The 20,559-nt window shown below is 36.3% G+C and overlaps 1 protein-coding gene across 4 annotated transcripts in view; it reads left to right on the top strand.

Annotated features, from left to right (window-relative positions):
* Positions 1-20,559, top strand: part of LOC117163250 (uncharacterized) — a 112,069-nt gene that overhangs the window by 75,308 nt on the left and 16,202 nt on the right. For 3 of the 4 annotated variants that reach the window (XM_033345358.2, XM_076626556.1, XM_033345359.2), the window contains exon 2: positions 15,960-16,201. In XM_033345358.2, coding sequence (XP_033201249.1) covers positions 16,169-16,201 — 33 coding nt within the window. In that variant the 5' untranslated portion in view covers positions 15,960-16,168. Of the gene's footprint in view, positions 1-15,354; positions 15,450-15,959; positions 16,202-20,559 lie in introns of those variants that run through there. The other variant, XM_076626563.1, reaches the window with a different exon arrangement.

The following is a 20,559-nucleotide window of genomic DNA, read 5'->3' as shown; positions in this document are numbered from 1 at the left end:
TTATTCTATGGTTTTTCTAAACCTTGGAAAGTTTATGTTAATTTTTATACAGTGTTTTATGGTCTAGTATTTTAGTCGCGAACTTGCGTTCTGCAAGTGGCTGGTTTTGTTTAACGAAAACCGTGCTGCCTATTTTTATTTCCTTTGTATTCTTGAGAAATATTTTTCACCGCAACCGCGGAAAAAAAGCGCGAGAGATTTTCCTGCTTTTATCTGCCTTGTTCGGTTTTTGTATTTTGGCTTGTCGTGGGTATTGAAGAGTTTATGTTAAATTTCATAAATGCAAGTTTGATATCATTAAAGTTCTGTTTCAATGTTTCTGCAAAATTGCAGTGTTGGTATTTATTCTGTGAGAGATGTGAATTTTAAATACGTATAGATTTATCAGTTAAAAATATATATAGTTTTACTAGTTAGAAGAGTTGATTATCTGATATCGAGTTTACGGTGTGATCGAAGATAATGAGCTGGCTGACACTAGAACGTTTATTGTGGCTAATGTCAGTAGGGTAACATTTGAAATTAAAATTTGTTATTTCAACAGTTCATACTACTCCCATTCAAATCAAAATACGGTGAACGATCCATCAATTGTTCTAGTAGCGTACTATATTTCTAAATTAACACTGAAATATCTGAATAATCCATGTTGCTTTTCGTGTATCTAATTATTTATCTTTCTCGAACCAACGAGAACCAAGAACCAAGAAGAGAACCAAGAAAGAAAAGTATAAAAGCTATTAAATTATATTTATTTCCAATTCAATATTAATATATCTGCATAACTTATGGTACTTCTTTTGTATTTCGCTATTCATGATCCTCGATAGCTTTATTGATTCCGCTAAATATCTTCCGAGCAATTGCTCATGCTCGTAGCGTTCGCTTGTATTTCGTATCGACCAATTAATCATTTCCCAGCTGGCGCGTGCATAAAATGTTGAAATTGTCCTGGCTGATCGCGTCGAACGTCTCAACCAGTACTTCCACTTACTTAATCAATCTTCACGAACGAATGAATATTGAAAACTCGTGTATCTGCCGGAAAAGTTCTCTTACACGCGTGTTCGACTATGATAATCGCATGGATGATGAATTCAGGTAGTATCATTTCTAACGATGCATCGTTTATCCTCTTTTCATTTTAATTGACTTATGGAATCGGAAAAAGCACAGGTAGGAGTTTGGTAAACGAGCACTCGTTTAGGACGGAGTATCAATATGCGTTGTGCTATTACTCGTCAATTAATTGTACCAGGTATTTGAGTTTATATTTGTAACTGCTTTGTATTAATAGTAATTGTGATTCGAGCTTGCTACGATCTTTGGATTCTAATCAATTTAATCAGATTTTTATTATTTCAAGAGACTTTGTAATTGTATCGTAATTGTAAGGAAGAAAAAATAGGTATTCTTCCTATCTTTTTCAAGATCGAGAGATCTTAAAAAATTACATAAAATATATTTATCTGTTAAACGAAAAAGATTTCAAGAACCTTGTTACAGGGTGTTAGTTCTGATATGTTAGATTCGTCGTCGAATGATAGAAATCTTTTGTTCGATAATAACAAATTTTGGAGAAAATTAAAAAACACATAGATAAAAGACAAGGATTCGTAGGGAGAACTGGATGTAACACGTGCGTAAGTTCTCAAAGCGAGAAATAAATTCCAAGATAAAAAGATATTTCAATCGAAAACTATCCAGGAACCGTAGCAAAATGAAAAAAGTTATAACTAAAGAGTTAATCGCTTATCGTATAAATCTATTCAAAAAAGATCTCACTTTATCCTTCTTCGTTCTCTCTCCGACTGGATTCGCGATTAAATTATCGTCCCATCAAAACGTGTACCTGTTCGTCCACACATAGAAAACACTACGAAATAGCCATGTTCGAAAATATCGAGGTCACCGTGCAATCACCAGGACGAAACGATGCAACGAACACGAATTTCAGGTTTTCGTGGCGAAAAAAATTATTAGAATGGGTTAATGCGTAATAAAGTTGGTCCATCGTGTTTCTTAGCCTGTGTCGCTTTAATTGGCGACTGGTTTTGGAACCAGTCTTCTTTCTCTCTCTCTCCTGTGTGCCTTCGCTCACCGATGCGTCGATCTCGCGTACCATTCACAAACAACGTCATGAATGAGTTCTCACCCTCGTCGCTCCATCGAGAACCATCTTTTCTTTCCTTTCTTCTTTATTTAACGATACACGCAGTCGATATAACTGTATTGGTATAACTGCGCCGTCTATTCGTACGTCATACTCGCGTAAAATTGTAAATTACGCTTCTCCCTACGAACCTTGATTGCATTTTATGATCTTAATCCTCGGTATAATGCTGCACGCCGAAGCGTGAGGTATATTTATTTTAACGATTTAAGTAACACGTCGCGAGAGTTCCTCTTCTTTCCTTTGTCGTTTATTCTGTATGGATCAGAGTTGTTTCGTAGAAAGGATTAGTAGAAGTAGAATGAACATCTTTTATGCGGTCGGTTTACAATGTCCGAGCGTGAAGGCAGCGAAATCCTATGTGGAAGAAACGATTTCGACGGGTAGTAAAACAAGCTGGAAAATTGCTTTCGTACGTAGTACGTTGCAAAGCGGATCAAGGGATCGTGAAACGGGTACTAAATTGGCAAGCACTTGGTTGATGTTAAATTGACTCTTATTAGACTCGACGAATGCTATATCGACTTATTTGATATACGCATATCAATCTCTGGAATTGAAGAGTTAAAGCGTGTTCCTTGTAAATTAATTAATTAATCGTAGCTTCGATACTTTCTAACGTTAATAGGATTTCACTCGTTCTCTACTTCCGTCAGTTTTAGCCAAGGAACTTATCCATATCTTTGATTGATAAATTATTTATAGAGCTCGGAGAGAAAGTGGTGCGTGTAACGAAATCTTTAATTTGAGTAATTTCATAGAAAAATCTGTATGCTTTCGAACATTAAAATACATCGCTACAGGCAATCATAGAAAGGTAGAAATTCATTAACCGTTTCTAGTAGTGGCCATGGTAATAATAATGGTAATAATAATAACATGGACTAATCACTTAAAAAAGAGTACGTGTAATTTTTAAAGTAGTAAAAATGAAAAAATGAGAAAGCTATAACAATGTAATCTCATTACAAATAATATTGAGACGCATAGTGGTTTTTGCAAGAAGCTACATATACTCACTGTATTATATACCACTTTTCCACAGATCCTCGTCATTTAATTATATCTATTATTTTTCTGTCCCGTTATTTTCCATTACATACATTATCTATTACTCCTTCGCACCGGTAACTATTAATAAACCTAAGAGGAAAAAATACTAGAAATGGCTTGGACAGCTTAATTAGTCAAAACTCTGATCGCAACTTTCTTCACGGATAAATTTCCAGGGTGCCACTGGCGAACGAAGTTTTTCAATTAAGCTCGTCTACCCCCCTGTTGCGTGCTTTCTCTGTGGGGTTTCCTCGCATGCTAAGACGTCAAATCGCTCACGTTACAAGCCCTAATAGCCAACGTCCGCAAATTGCCGTACAGCCTCGCTTCGACGGCTGGAAAAATGCGCGATTGTCGAGGGATCACTTTGGAGAAGCTGGTCTTGCGAGGCGTGTCTGAGCAATCGCGTATAAATCACGCGACGACCAGGGTTAAGGAAGTCATTATTAAAGTATGGGCGAGAATCACGTCGTTGTGCGCGAGTCATGAGTGATACGACGTCTAACGGATTTGACGATTAGCCTCGGACACGTTGCTCTTGCTCTACAGCTACTCGTGGGCGTTTTACACCCGGTAGTTGTCAAACGGTTACCACTGGTTCTTATGCAGTTGATTAAGTGCGTCGAGCACTTGACCCTTGCTTCCAGAATCGCGAAAGCCGCACGATGAAAAATCGCGGGACGCGATTAGCGGCCTGAATCCGATTCACGCTCTACTTCGCGGTTTATGATGGTTTCATCTTCTTTCGGAAAAGGTAAATTTGTTCGTTGACGTTGGCAAAATATACCGCAACTACGTGAACTTCTTTCTTATGAAAGATTTTACAATTAGATCGTAAATTTATATTTGTTACACGAGATCCGGGATTTTGTCATTTCTCCAGAGCCCAGCAAAAGATAAAAATGAATGGCATCGCATCATAAACCGTGAAAAATATTTGTATGTATGTTACAATATGTAATACTTGATTTAATTCCACTGTTTAGTTAGACTTTAATTGTTTTACATCACATCTACAATTAGATTCCTGAAGTTATTGAGAAATAGAAATCAGAGAGTCTGATAGATTTTGTTTCTGTAGAATTCAGGAGAAATTTAGGTTCGCTTGAGTTTGCGTGTCAGCCTCTTGAAGGGAAAGGGTTTGAAGCATGGAGCGATGTAGCAATTCGAATTACAGTATAGCAACGAACTGGAAGTTTTCTTCCAGTTATCGCGATAACAAAGGAGTTGTCAAGTTAATTGCAGAATTGCAGAATCTCCGATATAAGAAATTAGAAAGAAACGAAGAAACTTACGAATCGTTTTCTACGGACTGTCGATTATATATTCGCTTCCCGACTCGTAGCAAAGAAGCGCGTGGTCCGCCAAGCACCTTGTGCATATTACCGTTTCTTCGACTGTACAGGAGCAGTGGAAGAAGTCGGCAATGGCTGGTAATGGGACAACTTCTTCGAGCATCCAAGGTATCCAGGTGTTACGGTATAATTTACAAGAAGGGGAGTAATGTTACTTCTCGATGTAACCTCGTTCCAGGCATCGATGTCCCCTCGAGGGCAGCGCGTAGGAGAGTTTATAATACGTAGATCGAATCAGGTTCGGCTCGTCTTACCGATCTCGAGCTTGTGCATTAATCGTTACTTTATGTAAATTGTACCAAATCGATTGGAATATTGAAAGAGAAAGAAAACGAGGAAATCAATGGAAAAAAGGCGGCGAAGGATAAAGACGAGGAAATGCCGGGGGACGAAGAAAGAGAAATCGTTTATCGAATAATCTCAACTCGTCCCGTGCTTATTTATCGATACTGATAAATACTTTTAGCTTATATTTGCTATGCGTTTCTCGACTCATTAGAAAAATCCATTCGACTAGTTCTTCCTTGATACACGATCATTGGGTAGGAGTAGCCTTTATTCGTCTCGGTGATTATTCCATAAAATCTACGGCCATTGAAACGCACGCTATGAAAAGAAGAAAACGAGGAAACAAGAATGAATTAGCAGCTCGTTATCGGTGGAAAGACTCGCGAGTATGAAATTGTAGGTTGCTTGGTGACAAGCAGAAACTATGAATCACATTTTGTAACGTTACCCTAGTTGCTATATACGCAACGGTGTTTGGAACGCAGACAGATAGCGAGATGGACAGGAAACCTCGCCAACAACGTTTCCGCGCGTAAAATCCACGCCAATCGTCCGAACGCTGTTTGTTTTACTATGCTTCCTCGTTACCGAACACCGTAAGCGACGACGTAAATGAATGGTTGCACGGTCATTAAGACGCGTCGTCTAACCAGGAGTAATTGCGATGTCAAGGGGATCGTAAAATCGTCACGACGCAACTGTTGGATTCTTGCAGCCATTCTGTCAATGGTTTTCCACTCTGACAAGGATATTTATAACAACGAACACGCATTCAGCTTCGGGTTAAGCGACGTTCTTCGCTATTATTTCAGGAATTTGCAATCTGTAGGGTCTACCGCATAAACGAACTGTTGGTATTCTTTGCCTTTTTTAGTTTTTCAAATGTTCTCTGTAGTTTTTTCCTGGGTTGTTAAATGATTACCAAGGAAGAAAATTGAATATAACAAGCTAGGGTTATTTGAGTCGGTTAAGTTTCGACATCTTGAAATTCAATCTTGAACTGCGTGTAGAATAATCAAACTTGTTGCATATTATGAAATACCATTGGTCTTTGCTATAACGACGAAAGAACGAGAAAATATCGCGTACTTTAGGTTTCTTGAATCAGCAAGGAGGCATTTTACGAGAACTAATAAAATGAACAACAAAATTGTACACAGGCTACTGAATTATATTATTATAATTTCGAATGGGGATATTAATATTTGACGAACGAACAACTTCTTTCACCTCGATGAGTGAAAGTTACGTATTTCGAGAAAAATGATGCCCATCAAGCTGCCAATCTATAAAATATATTTCGCTTTCTATCACACCACCAATAACCAGTTAAATAGTCCATTTTTTAATGTAAATCGCTTAAAAATCGTTCATAAGCATATTTGGCGAACTTTACGAGGCAAATTATAATACTTAGCTTGTTTGAAATATCCTTGTAAAAAAGGTAATCGCGTGTTTCATTCGGATCTTTATCATAATCTGAAACTATATCTTGCATTCTAGACTGATCTACACGAAAGCAGCTTTTTCTTTTCTCTCTTGCTACAAAGAACGAACGCCAATGTGCATTAGTTCTTGGCATTAAATGAATCCTATGTACAAAGGATTTATCGCGTTATCGAAGTGCTAAAATAGTATCGTTAATATCCGATTTGATCATTGTTTAATATATTGCAAGAGGCATGCTTTTATGTGTTTTCGTTATCATTGATGTTTCGCGATAAGGAATTAGGTATTAATCATCCGTTTCCTTTTGTTACAGTAGAATTTATGTTTCGTGGAAGTGCCAGTAAAAATAGTGCATATATTTTAATTAATAATTCCTGGCATTCATTAACAAGCTTGTTTATTACATAACGAAGTATGTAATTAGGCTATAATTATAACTTCTAATATGCACATGTATTGTAATTCAGAATCACAAGGCAAACACGTATGAATTCATTTTTCTTGATGTTCTAATTGTAATGTAAATTTAAATGTTATTTGATGGTTAATATACTTACAGAATTGGAAAGAAGACTTTTTAAATACAAAGGTACAAATCTTGCGAAACTTCCTGAAATATTTTCATTACGAAAATATCTACGAAGTTTTATAATGAACCCGATCGTAGAACGTTATGACAATCGTAATTCAAGATGAAACAAAGAGAAGAAAATTGATAATATGAAATGTAAAATATGAGAAATGTCTGTTTGTCTCCTGTGATCTTCGATTATATGATAATTTATTATTGGATGGCGTGTAACGTGCAACGTATAGCAAGATAATTCGAAGTGAAGATCCAAATCGTCTAAATAAAAAATAAGACCAAAAAAACGTGGTACTTTCAAAAGGTATAAATAAAAAGTGATGAAGTAATCATACATAGTTACGAGATTATGAGGCGCCAGTGCTATCGCACTGGATAACTGCAAGTAATATACGTACTCATCGATATTATCGGAAATCAGTAAGATCTTGTTGGTATATGATTCAAAGCAAGGCGTCTATCAGTTTCCTTTCTGCTAAATATCGACATCCTATCGCGAATCTTCATTTATCGATATTTCATAATAATGTCTATTGCACGAAGAATTTATTCTCGGAGACATTCTCAAAGTTACCAATCACTTTAGATATACCTCGATCGATCGTTCCTTATTCTTTTAAACAATTAGAACAACTAAAACCGAAACTTAATTATTTATCCGAGTTCTATGTATATAGCAACTTGTGTGATGAATTTATCATTTATCTCAATACGACCAAATTCGATCTTCTAAGATTCATATTTGAATTGGTGTGAGAGGTGATCAGATATTTCCTCTGTGAAGTATAAACATACAATTGTATATGATATCATCGAAATTAGAAAAATATAATCGAACTTTGTCCTATGCAATTGAATTTTCTGTAACCAGACTTATCAGATCTGACCAGACGACTGTAGAATCTATTGTTACTAGACTCTATCAGACTTTATTGAAAATAATCAAATTACAATCCATTGTACCCTATCGAGCATCACTAGGATCTATTGAACGTCACAATAGTCGATTGGAGTCCATTGATTTCATAAATCATATTCGCTCGAAGCGTTACGGACTTTATCAAACATTATACAACACGATAAAAAATTAGTAGACTTCGTTAGACCGTATTAAACGCAATCTAATGTTGCTTGACTTTCTCGAATTTGATTAATCATTCTCGGAATTTGAGAAACTCGATTGAACATTGACACGACGTTCATAGCCGTAACAATAAATTGAACTTACAATCATAGATGATTAACATGTCAATTATGCTATCATCTGAATTTGAATTCCACGGGTTAAGGTTAATGTCCTACTTTGGAATTTTGAATCTTCAATTTAGATTTGCAATTCGATTTGTTTTTCAGATTCAGATTTTGTATTCGAGATCGAGTTCGTGATCGAAACTTGAGTTTCAGATCTGAGTTTATTATACCGAATGTTAATATCTGTGCGTTATGCGCGAGTTGGATTCTCGACTGAACTGGTAGTTGAAATTTAAGTCAGAAATTTAGCTTTAAAATTGGAATCATCGTCGACACTTAGGTTCTGATTCTCAGATCAGAATTTAGACCTGAATTTATTGCTGGAATCCATCCAATTTCGATGTTCGTTCATAGCTGAGATTTCTGTTTCTTGGCTCTTTAATTTCGGTTCCTGACACTCGGGAATTAAATTTAAAATTTGGTTTGCATCGGAATTTGAATTCAGATGGTCTAGATCCAAGCGTCAAGGTCTCGATTTACATTTACCGCTATGTACTTTGTCAATGTACAATTCAGTACGATATAATCTTGGTTGTGCGGAAGATCCGTAAGATATTACAATTGGGAGTCTATGATAGGATCTCTTGAACCTTATTCCAATTAAAATCTTTTCGATTCATTCTTTCTGATAAAATAGTGTGGATTGATGTCGTTCGATACGCGATCTAGCTGTATGTAATTGCATGCAATCGTATCTGATATGTTAAATTGAATTTCATCGTGCGATTAGATCTCCAATGATTAACTAATGATATAGAATTCTATGCAAACAAGATTGACTACATTTTTCGATATTTGTTATTATGTAGCGATCTGCTACACTATGCACTAAGTTATAATTAGATCCAGTGACTGTGTTTTAATAGGAAAGCTATCTAGTGCGACTAACTGCTTCTAGATCATATAAATCATGAACGACAATATAAAATATAAATTTTTCTCCATACGTAAACTTGAATCGCGAGCCACGATTGGATCGCGTTCCATTGTGTGTAACATTTTAATAGCTTCTTATCTGTCATACGCTATCAATGTCGCCGATGAAAGACAATTTGTATGTCAAACCGAATTATCTTCATCGATCAATGATCTGTGACCACACATACGTTCATGCGACCCTCTATACCTTCATTTAGCTATGTAATGACGATAATAACGATCGTTATTGCACAACTAAAATGAGTAATTACATAACATTGAATACTATCAGGAAACCTAAAAAAAAATAAAAAGAATAATGGAGAGATTATTATCATTACGAGATGCAATTTACTTGTAATCCCGACGAAACTCGTCGAACTATAAAGTTTCTTGTACAAGTTTAAATCGTTCTCGACTGGCAATTAAAGTGCAGCCTTTCTATCCGGTCCGTGATCGAACAACACGACCTGATCACCGTCGATCGATCCGTAATATTCGCCAATCGATATTTCACTATGCCTCCCCGATAATGTACAGTAATAGCGTGCCATTTGCATTCGAGTCGAATACGCGGACCGAGGCGATACCAAACGTCACAACTTGTCCATTATTCATAAATAACATTTCAATTAAAGCACGATCTGCCTGAGCGTTTTGCAATTTTTCCGCCGTTTTACGAGGACACTTCGAAGCAAGATCGTTTGATTTCTTCGCGATACCGTAAATTACAATTATTTTGATTCGCGTATGTAAAAAGCCGTTCGAGTAGGACAGAGGGGATTTTTTAAGATTCAATAGGAAGATTGTAAATTATTCATCTACGACGCGTGTCGCAAAAGTAAAAGCCAGATTACTGTATCGTTATCGTACGTCGAAATCGAGTTCGTATATATTCTACACAAAGGGTTGTTCCAGGAGAAAGTTCCTCGATTTTCGATCGTAGGTGGATATTTTTCATGCACATCGTGATACGGTTTCGTGATCAGTTTCACTTTCTACCAAAAGCTCGCTTCCTGCCTCCGCACTTATGACGAAATGCTTTACGACGCGGAATTCCTCGGTTTATCTTTCCCGATGAATCACGTGCTTGTTCCTAGAGCCGATATTTCTAAGGATAGACGATTCATTGCTCCTAACGAATCTTCTAAATGCTCACTTCGATATATTCTCCTAGATAATAAAAGGAAACTCTGCGTAGCTTAACTTCTCGTATTCAGCGTTGTCCCTATTTCTACGTTTCTTCGTATAAAGCCAGAAGAGCTAACTTAACGGTTAATCACACGATAAATTGGTACAATAACGGTAAAATAGAAAATTTGATTTACTTCTTCGTTTGTTATATTCCCTATCGACTATGATAGCTTCATTCTTCTTTTTTTTAACTTCTTCCTTATTCGTTTCGAGAATTTCTACCCCTGTGATGAACGATCGATCAAGAATGGACCACTCAACGAGCAAATTATTAAAAATATCTGAATTTTTGCATATGTGGGTAAAGTTTAATTCTTGAGAAACCAGACTGTTAATTTATAGAGTTGATCAATTAAAGTTTTGCGTGTTTCAAATATTCCTCTCTAAGAAGATTATATTAAAACATACTATAAAAATTATCTAGTATCTTCTTCCAAACTATACAACCTTCTCAAAGAGGAAACTGTATAACAACATTTGTAATACTTTTACGTTGGGATTTCGATGCGTATCTTTACACGATGTTACCGGCATTTACCAATCAAGGTAGGCTCATGCAAAAACGAATTAATTCACCGCACAGCGTGTCGAATCGGCGGACACGTGTTCGCGGTTTCGTGAGTCGGGATAACGCAGGAAGGTGTTCGTGACGTTCGGAGCAAGGTGTTCGTGACGTGCCGCCAAGTCTACATCCGATTAGCCATCCACGTCGACGTGCATCGCTGATAAGTCGCGATGATGCAAGCGACGTTCGAAATGTCAGTGCAAGAGGAAACGAGGGCAAGTATGCCGAATTCTCCCAGCTAAACGGTAATTCGATCATCACCGGTGAAAAGACCTAGATAAGAGATTCCGACACCGTCTGTCGCCGAATACCTGTACGTTATCAACGATTTCGTAAGAGGAGCAGCTATAAATGACCGGTGATGTTATTATATGCTGTGGTCATACGAGTAGCGAAACGATGGACGTGGATTTCGATGAATATCTCAGGCTGCAGTGTAGTAGAATTTAGTTTTATATTTAATTTATTTGAAAGAGATTTTGGTTAGTGACTGGTTAACACGTTGGATACGCAAGACACGGATCAGAGTCAGTATATATCTTTTTTTTTTTATTTCATTCTTATGTACTTTTTCTATTCTTAATACGCCTTAGATTCTCATGATAGACCTATATACGCACTTACTTTTAAAAAGTCACAAAAATGTGGAATTCAAAATTTGCTCGTTAAAACGAGAGTCGTATTTGTATCGAATGTGTGAAATGAATTTTTATGATCGAGTGGGTTTCTTAGTGAGAAATCTTAAATAGCGAATCAGTGAATTTATTCGATACTATTGTCTGACCTCTTAGTGTTATACAAACTCCAGCTATAAAATCCTATGAATTCCACATATGACCGCTAAGTATGATATCATTCCTCGATAAATGAAGTTTTATTGTAATATCCATTTAAATGAATTCCCGTTGATCGAATCCGTTTTTCTAAATGCGAACAATTATATAAAATGATGATAAATCATAGGGAAACGATTGGATTCCTATGATATGAAACCGCTCGTTCTACGAAAGGTTTAAGTAATCGAAGGTCTGCCGTAACATGAGTATCGATATTATTACAACGTGCGTCATAACACAGGTTTTTTTCAATGCTCGAGTGAGCACACCGATAATCCGAAATTATAATCCAAATTTCCAACGTGGCGGCGATAATCCGAAATGATATTCCTAATCCGCTTACGATTACGCGGTAGCCGGACTTTCATCAAACCGGTGAACGCCCCCTCGATTTCATCGAACTTCCCATGAGTTCTTGAGCTACTAGCGAAAAGAGGATTCGACTGAATGATGATAAACAGGCTGATTCGTGGAATCTGTTGGTGAGTTGGTTTCTCGGTGACGGAGACCGTGATAATGGTTTCGTAAGATCTGTTGATGGATCTTGCGATTATGTAGATGAGTGCATATTTTGGAATCTTTGAATACGTTTGATAGAGTTTGTCAAGCAAAATCGATCCTGTAAGATACGCTCACGAATGGTTTGTATTTAGAGAAGTGAGGTTACTGGTGAAATAAATTACATTATTTGAGAAAGTGGGAAAAATGTATATTTTAAAGAAATGTTTGTGTAACATTTAAATTATATACCGAGTATTTGGTTGTGTCATAAATGCTTCTTGTACAATACATGTACGAAAACAGGATTAATTTATGTATGTTGCAAAACAACCCAATATTTAGTGTCCATTAATGATAAATATTTATTATGCAATACTTGATAAATATCATGAATGTCATTTGAAATAGAAAACGAGCAGTTAATTCACTCTAATTACTTACTACTTTTACCGACAAGCGTTCTCTACTATTTAGTAAGAATTTTTGACCGACATTCCTCTGTTTCCTGTTCTTTTAATTGCCGTTCGATCGATTTCACAAGTGTTTGGCAATAGAGACGATCCACGATAAGACTGTTCTCGGATCGCTGTTTAAAAGTAGATGCAATCAGATCGAGAGTGATTTGCATGGAATAAGCTTTACGATCGTAAAGAAAACACGACGCAGTTACGATGCAAAGCAGTCGGCATTTTAACCGAGCCGTTTCGTGTTCACGATGATATTTAAAAATCGTGAAGACCTTTCCCTGTTTATAGTCTCGTTTGACTGTTGCAATCATTTCATTAATTAAAAAAAAAAAAAAAAAAGAAGCGATCTTAAAATACCGACAGAATTGGAAATTTGAGTACACTTGACAGGCTATAATTATTATATCATTATACTGCATAATTTTATAGTATAGAAATGACAATTGTATTTTAAAAAAGACATTTATTCACCTCATTTTTTTTAATGAAATAATTTATAGTAATTGATTTATAAATCACTTCACCGATGCCATTGACTCGCTAATACATTCGCCTAATAAATTGGAAAATTAATAATTCAGTGCAACAGGTTTCCGTAATTTAACCACCTACACAATATTTTATATTGTACACTCAGGTGTGTGCGCTTCTTGCTTCGGTCGTCGGAGTCGCGTGGACTTTTTGTCACGAAGCCAAACTGGTTCCGCGAGACTGTGTAATAGGACACCATAAATCTTCCTTTTCTCATCAGAAATATTTTAGCCTCCCTCCTTCCGCAATTAATAAAGTCGCGCCGTTACTTCTTCGCCGTTTAAATTAATATGTAAAAAATTAATCGAAACGCTTATGAGGTAAACGCCTATAATGAAACAATTGCATTCCCGCTGAAAATTTCTTCTCATTTTGTTTTAACGAAGCTTCTGTATTTGATGTGATAAATTATGAAACTTAAAAAAAATGCATACAATCAACTTGGTTCCTGAAAGACTCGTTTTTAAAATACATTGATTTGTCTTAAGATTTTCGAATAGCGACGTATCATACTGTGTCGATTACAAATGGACAAATTCAAGTTCTACGAGGTAGAAATGCTCGAAAATACATTTAAACGAGTATTTGATAGATCGCGCGCGTGAAACCGTGGAAAATCGCTTGCCACCCCGTTTACCGTTCGAAATGTAACTCTCGTCCATTACATTACGTGAGAAGGCGTGTTTACACGGTGTGAAAGGCGTCGCGGCTTCAGGACGGACCAATCGATGATTTCTCGAGAGTCATTAACTCATATAACGAATGATCCTGAGAGCGGTGAGCGTTTGCTGGATCTGTAATACCGCCATGCTATAGCTATGCCTGTCAATCGCGCCGGTTTCAAGAAATCACGGACAGTTTCGCGATCTAAAAACCGACAACGACTGCTCGTTTCACCCTACTTTCAGGTGAAAATCCATCGAATTTCTTTCCGTGTCTTACTGCTGTCTAACTCTCTAACTCCCGTACGCATTCAAATTGCAAATTGATAATTCTACTCACTGTGTCAATTCATAGCAGCGCCAGTAGAGTCTTTGGTTTCGCTTGTTTTTCAATCTTTCCAGTAAGAAACTATGATTTTCAATAGAAAGTTTCCGATAGAAATGGAATATCGTGGTTTGGAAATCGGAGGATTAAATATTTCAAAAATTATCCTCAAATTTGGCAGAGTAATGTGAAAAATATCAAAAGCTACTATATAGTTAAACAAATATTATAGATTATCGATAGAAGATCGATATTAATATATGCCTATAGACGTTTAAAAAATTGTCTACTGCGAGTAAATCTGACAGAATAAATTAGCGATAGATATTTTTAGCTATGAACGGCTTTCAAGACATTTTCATGTAATTTATTTATTTGATCGTGACCGGAAAGCGTAGGTTCAATGTTTAGATTCGGATTTTTATATCCTCTGATTTTACCTGTTTAGTTATCCTTGAAAGCTTTTCCATTTTATTTCATATATATAATCATGTACATAATATCGCGACATAAACTCGTTGGTTTAGTTTTGGGGATTTTAGTTTAGTTAGCGTTTTTAATTTTTAGTTAACGAAGTAAAATATTTACTGTCGTTAAATCACGCGGAAAATTGGTAAAAATAAAGTCGAGAACCATGTTCGAGGGAGAATGCCACACGTGCAACGCTCGAGTTTGAATGCATCACTTCGATAGGTCAGTGCATGTCTGACATGAACGTAATTGGTATCTATCGGAAACACGTCAAGATAAGATATCGGTTAACAACGTTATCGTGCTCGTCCGTGTGACGCGAAACGTGGTTGTCTTCTTTTAACCGAAACGCCGGCGTTTAACTTGGCCTCGTTACTTTTATCGACAAATCTTAAAGATCGATCCAGTCTAGCGCAACGTTCCGCGTCGCGCGATCGTGTCTTCTCCCAGATATTAACACTGTACTCTGCTATTTGTGATACGCCGTTTTCAGTCATCCAGTGAAATATATTCTCAAATAATCGAAATAAAGTTCATTATTTTCGTTGTGCTCCATCTCGCGCAATAAATATAAGCTTCGTGACAGGTTGCTCGCTCTGCTACAATTGTATTCAACTGAAGTAAAATTAAGTTGCGGTGCGAGTTTATGATATCATAAGTGACATGTATCGTACAAGGTATATTTTTCTTTGGAAACGTATACACGTAAAATCGAACTGTTTTCACCGTGATACGTAAACTAACACGTTTTCAAACGAAAGTTCCTGTGGATAGACGTTAATTGATGATGTGCTACTGAGGTGTTAAATTAATCATCGACGGAGGTATCGATAAGACTTTATTAGAAATTCCTCTATTACGGGCTCTCTCGTTATAAATAGAAACGAAGAAGAGAAATATAATACCTTAAGTCAATTTTTCATTACCAAGATTAAATCTTGATCGACCGGGCTGAGTTGTACGGTTGTTGGGTTTCTAACCATTAATCTTGTTTATCGTTTTCTTCTTTGTTTTCTTTTTTTTTTTCGTACGTCATTTATTATTTTCTGTTATCTTTTTTACATAATATAGGTTATTGCAATTTTCTGCTTTCTTGTTTTCTTCTTTTTGCATTTATGTGACTGTGTATGTATATCTGGTAATAAAAGAACTAAAGAAAACGAGAGAGAAAGAAAGAGAGAGGAATCGTAATTTTCAGTCGTATTATTGCTAATTAATTTATACGTTAATCATATTGCTATTAGGTGTATTACGTATAATACATTTTAATTATATATTTATATCATTTATTTATGTTTTAATTTTTACTGATTATAGTTCTCTTTTTTTTACAGATCGGCGCAGGAGCCATGTCATCGGATCGGCACCACGGATCGCGAGAAATCGACGTAGAACCGGGAGAATCGGATCACCTGCCGGATACTTTCCGAACCGAGTGAAATCGAATACAAAAGATCGTCGGCCAATAATCGGGGATCGACACACGTGATCGGCCCACAACAGCTTGCAACCTACGGCCTCCCCGCTGGCCTGGCCAGCTACTATGCGAATTGAAGCTCTCAGCACCCTCGTCGCGGTGAGTTTGCCGTTTTCAAACCTTTCAACGCGATAGATATCACTTCTTCTCGGTCCATTCTTCGCTATGATCGATATATTTAATATTTGAGAACTGTATTGTCATTTTTGCGTGACCGATTCGGTTTTATTGCGTGAGTTGAAAAAAGTATACGAAAATGACGTTTGTTTTATTTATAGCAGAATACATATACAGGGTATTTCACCTAACTTGATCATCTTAAATGTCTTGTTTATTTTTTATGATAGGGGACAATTTCAGAGGAAGAGAATATTCGGTTCAAAGGGGCAAATGTAGTGACGGGCAAAACAATTTTCTCGAGGGCACTTTTTTCGAGATTCAACGATGTGCAATGTGTCGACGAGAAAATCATTAATTTCAATACTCGTTCGGCGACGGTAAACGAAGGAATCTCAATTTCATTGGAACAGTGTGTTGTGTAATTGTTCCTGATGCTTAGAAGCAGAATGTTTCCCGATCGTTGAATGGAACGTGGTGCAAGAATTTGATGGCCAGCTCGATCGTCAGGTCTTACGCCACTTGATTCCTTCCTGTAGCGTTTAATTAAAAAATAAAGTTCACAACGATACTCGCACAACGCCAGAAAACATGCGAGAAAGGGTTCTATACGGATGTGCATCAATTATTATTATAAGTACTTAAAAATGTAGAGAAATCATTCATTTGTCGTCTCCAAAAGCGTATTAAAATTAATTTTGAACACCTTTTGAAATAAATATTTTCCACTGAAACATACAAATCTTACCTTTACCTTCTCTCCATACAAACGCGATTTTCTCGTCGAAAAATACGCGAGGATCAACATATTGAATTTGTTTTTTTATAAACTATAAGACTGTTGCAATGAAAATGTGTAGTCCCATTTAAAAATACTTCGATGTCTTTGAAATCTCGAAAAAAGTGTCGCTGAGAAAATTTGTTGCCTATCAAATTTCCCCCGTCGAACCGAATATTCTCTTCCTCTGATACCTTTTGCTATCATAAAAAATAAAGGAGGTACGTAAAATAGATCAAGTTAGGTGATCTATGCTGTATAGCAACCTCAATTTTAAGGTAAATTATTGGAAAGAGTATATCGAACGATCCGATATATGTACCTAATATGAGATTAAATAGGATTGGAAAGTTTACAAATTTCTTAATATGAAAATTATCAAGATTTTTTTATTTTGGACCAATTACTTAAATTCCAATATTCCCCATTAAAAACGTAGTAGTACTCTTTATTTCATTATCTATTTTCTTTTTTTTTTTATAGCTTTTTACGGCGATAAAATTTAAGTAAACTTCGTCCGTAACAAACGTAAAGAAAAATTACGAACTACGATTTAACATCTACGTATATTAAGAAGCAGGCTAAACTATGGTTAAAGTCTATGAATTAGACTTTCCCTGTTCTTTTTATATCAAATAACAGATGTAGCTCGAAAGCACCCCTAAATCGCTTTTGCCAGACGTTGTTGATACAAGAATGTTTCATAGTTTTATTGGCAAAACAGTGCCACGTTTATTTGGCTAGCAGGTGTTAAAATAACATTTGCATAAATCTGGCTTACCGCTACAATAAGTAATGTTGCGCGCATGTTAGTGCCGTACAACTCGAATGCCAACACAAACGATAACCGTGATAACTATCCGGATTTAAATCATCGCCCATGGAGAGTGGGTGTAATTACCGTACTATTCTCACGTACTTTCGACGACATTCAGCCCACAAGATCAAGAATTGCACGGTTGAAATATATTCCATGATCCGAATGAATATCAAGATTCGTTGTTCGCAGGATTATAAAATTTTACAATCATATTCTAACGCCGGCTCATCCTTTTTCTCTCACTCATCATTCCTTTTAGCTCACTGCTGGGCGTCGTCGGTTTATTTTATTATAATTTTCGGACATAAATCCCTGTGGTCAAGCCAACCAACGATTAGGTTTTTCTAATGACCAAAAATTTCCAACCCACGCGTTCTTCCGTTCATCGTCGGCGACGTGTCTTTCTTTTTCACTATTCTTTCACGAGCGTTAGGAAATAATCCGGCTCAGAGGATAAATAAAGCAATACGAAGTTTAGTACCTGATAAATCAACGTCAACTTTGTTGCACTCTGTCCTCTATTACAGGTTTTTATAGCCAGTGTGCAAAGCAGTTTCTTCGTGGCTTTGAATAATTATAAACATTCAGTGTCTTGATTCAATAAACATAATACCTTTGAACAAAATATGTTGGAAGTAATAAGATGTAGAAATTTATGTCAGCCCGCCATGAGTTGGTCTTTTACGACCTGAACTATCAAGCTTCGATGTGCATCTAATAATACTAGGTTTAACGATTACAATTAATGTTTTACGACGAAAATAGATATTCGCCTTCCGTACATACGTATACTGCCATGCTCTAAAAATCGTAATGTTACAATATCGAATACTACTACATGTAATAAATAACCAGAAAATGTCGTTGTCCCACTATAAATTCCAGTGTGTGTTAAATTAAACCATAACTTCAATCATCGTCTGTCGACCCACGTTTAATGATATGAATAGCGTGTTCGATACCTCAGTTATTCACCCTCATCGTGGAAAAATTTACAATACTCTGGCACCTGCGTGATATAATTCGCTATTCTTTTCGCATTCCACGGTCCGAGATTTTAACGAGATTACAGGAGATATACTGTTTCTTACGGCTCGAGACACGTTACACTGGACTCGAGGTGTTCGTGAGCTGTTTTAATGACACGGTTATTCGGTCGGCGGCGTTGCGAGAATATCGGGAACGCATTGATTTTTGCGGCGAAGATCGATTACCGTCGGTGCAAATTAATAATACTGCCTTTCACCGCGAGATTTCCAAGGCGATTCGCTAGTCTCGACGCGTAGATCATAATATTAAAACGCATTACGAGCAATGCGACAATGGCGGGAATCGGCGCCGGTCTGGCGTTCGTTCTATAATCAGAAGTCCCTAAAACCAGATGACTCGATATCGAATAGTATTAGAATTACTGAAGTAGATTTACGACAATACATTTTTGAAGATTTGTATGGTTGTTCGTGTATAGACGAAGATCCGTTCCTTTCTTTATCTCTCCCCTTATCTTTCATTCTGATTTCTTTGGTGCAAGATTTCTTTGTACTTTAGTCATTGATAACTTTAGTATACATTGAATTTATTGGAAAAAATATCGATATTTTCATGTTACGCTCATTGAATATTTAATTTAACAAATCTTAAGAATAAAATCAAAGACGTTTATTCTAATAAGAAATCCTAAAAACTGAAGAAATCTATGGCAAATTATCTTACAATCATTGAACCATCCACTATGATTTGAGCGCATGGAGAATTCTTGTCATCGACGTAACGAATAGCAAATAATTACAATACGCTTGGAAACTATTGGAATTCCTTCTAAACATATGTATGTTTTATATTTTTATCTTTTAGAATTTATCACGTATGGTAAAGGGACGTTTAATCCCCCAAAAATCTTGCAGCCAACTGTAAATATACCATGCTCCAACATAAATTCCTGCTCGTTAGACTTTGCATCTGAAGATTTCGCGAGGAATCACGATCCTCTGGTTTTAAAGAGATTTGATTTATTACTTGCCGCTGCGAATTTGCCTACTCCTGTTTCGTGGAGGTAATTGTGGTAAAGAATGCGGAAGTTAGACATGCTAAGATACTCGTGAGTTTTCGCGTTGCTATGTATACATGTTATACTCGTGGGAGGTGATTTAAGCGGTTTATTTAATTAGTTTCTTTCTATTTCGTGCCGCTATCCATTCTTTGTCTCGAAAGAAACGATTATATATCAGTTCTTGGAAGCGTTATCACGTTATTAATGGAGAAAATTCCTTTCATCTTGTAGTAAATTCAAGTGCTTCTGTTTGACGAATCTCGTTGTTTGAGTTGAATTCTTAATTGGCTAATTCGATACTGTTTGATATCTTAAGTAATTTTCTTATCAGCCTCCTTTCTTATAAATAATCCACAAAGATATCTATATATAAACGTTATTAAATGTTAATACTTCTTTGATATAATCATTTCAGTTTATATTACCAAACACCGTAAAATTCATAGTCCATCAGCCAAACTTTATACGTATTCCCTATTAAAATATTCAACAACCTATCATTAAAACTAACAATCGATAAACCACTATTTACGATCGAACTGAAAGTTTCCTCTTCCTTCGATCCACACCGCTGTAATCATAACCCCGATATGAACCAGACGAATCCCATTACCATATGTATAATCGCGATTTCTACCAGCTAATTAGGTTTAAAGCTTCCTCTTTCGCACCTGGAATTAATCTATTCTATA

This window comes from Bombus vancouverensis, chromosome 2, assembly GCF_051014615.1.
Source record: "Bombus vancouverensis nearcticus chromosome 2, iyBomVanc1_principal, whole genome shotgun sequence".
NCBI classification, from domain to species: domain Eukaryota; kingdom Metazoa; phylum Arthropoda; class Insecta; order Hymenoptera; family Apidae; genus Bombus; species Bombus vancouverensis.
Note: the sequence above shows the minus strand (reverse complement) of the source record. Positions and strands in the feature narration are given on the sequence as shown.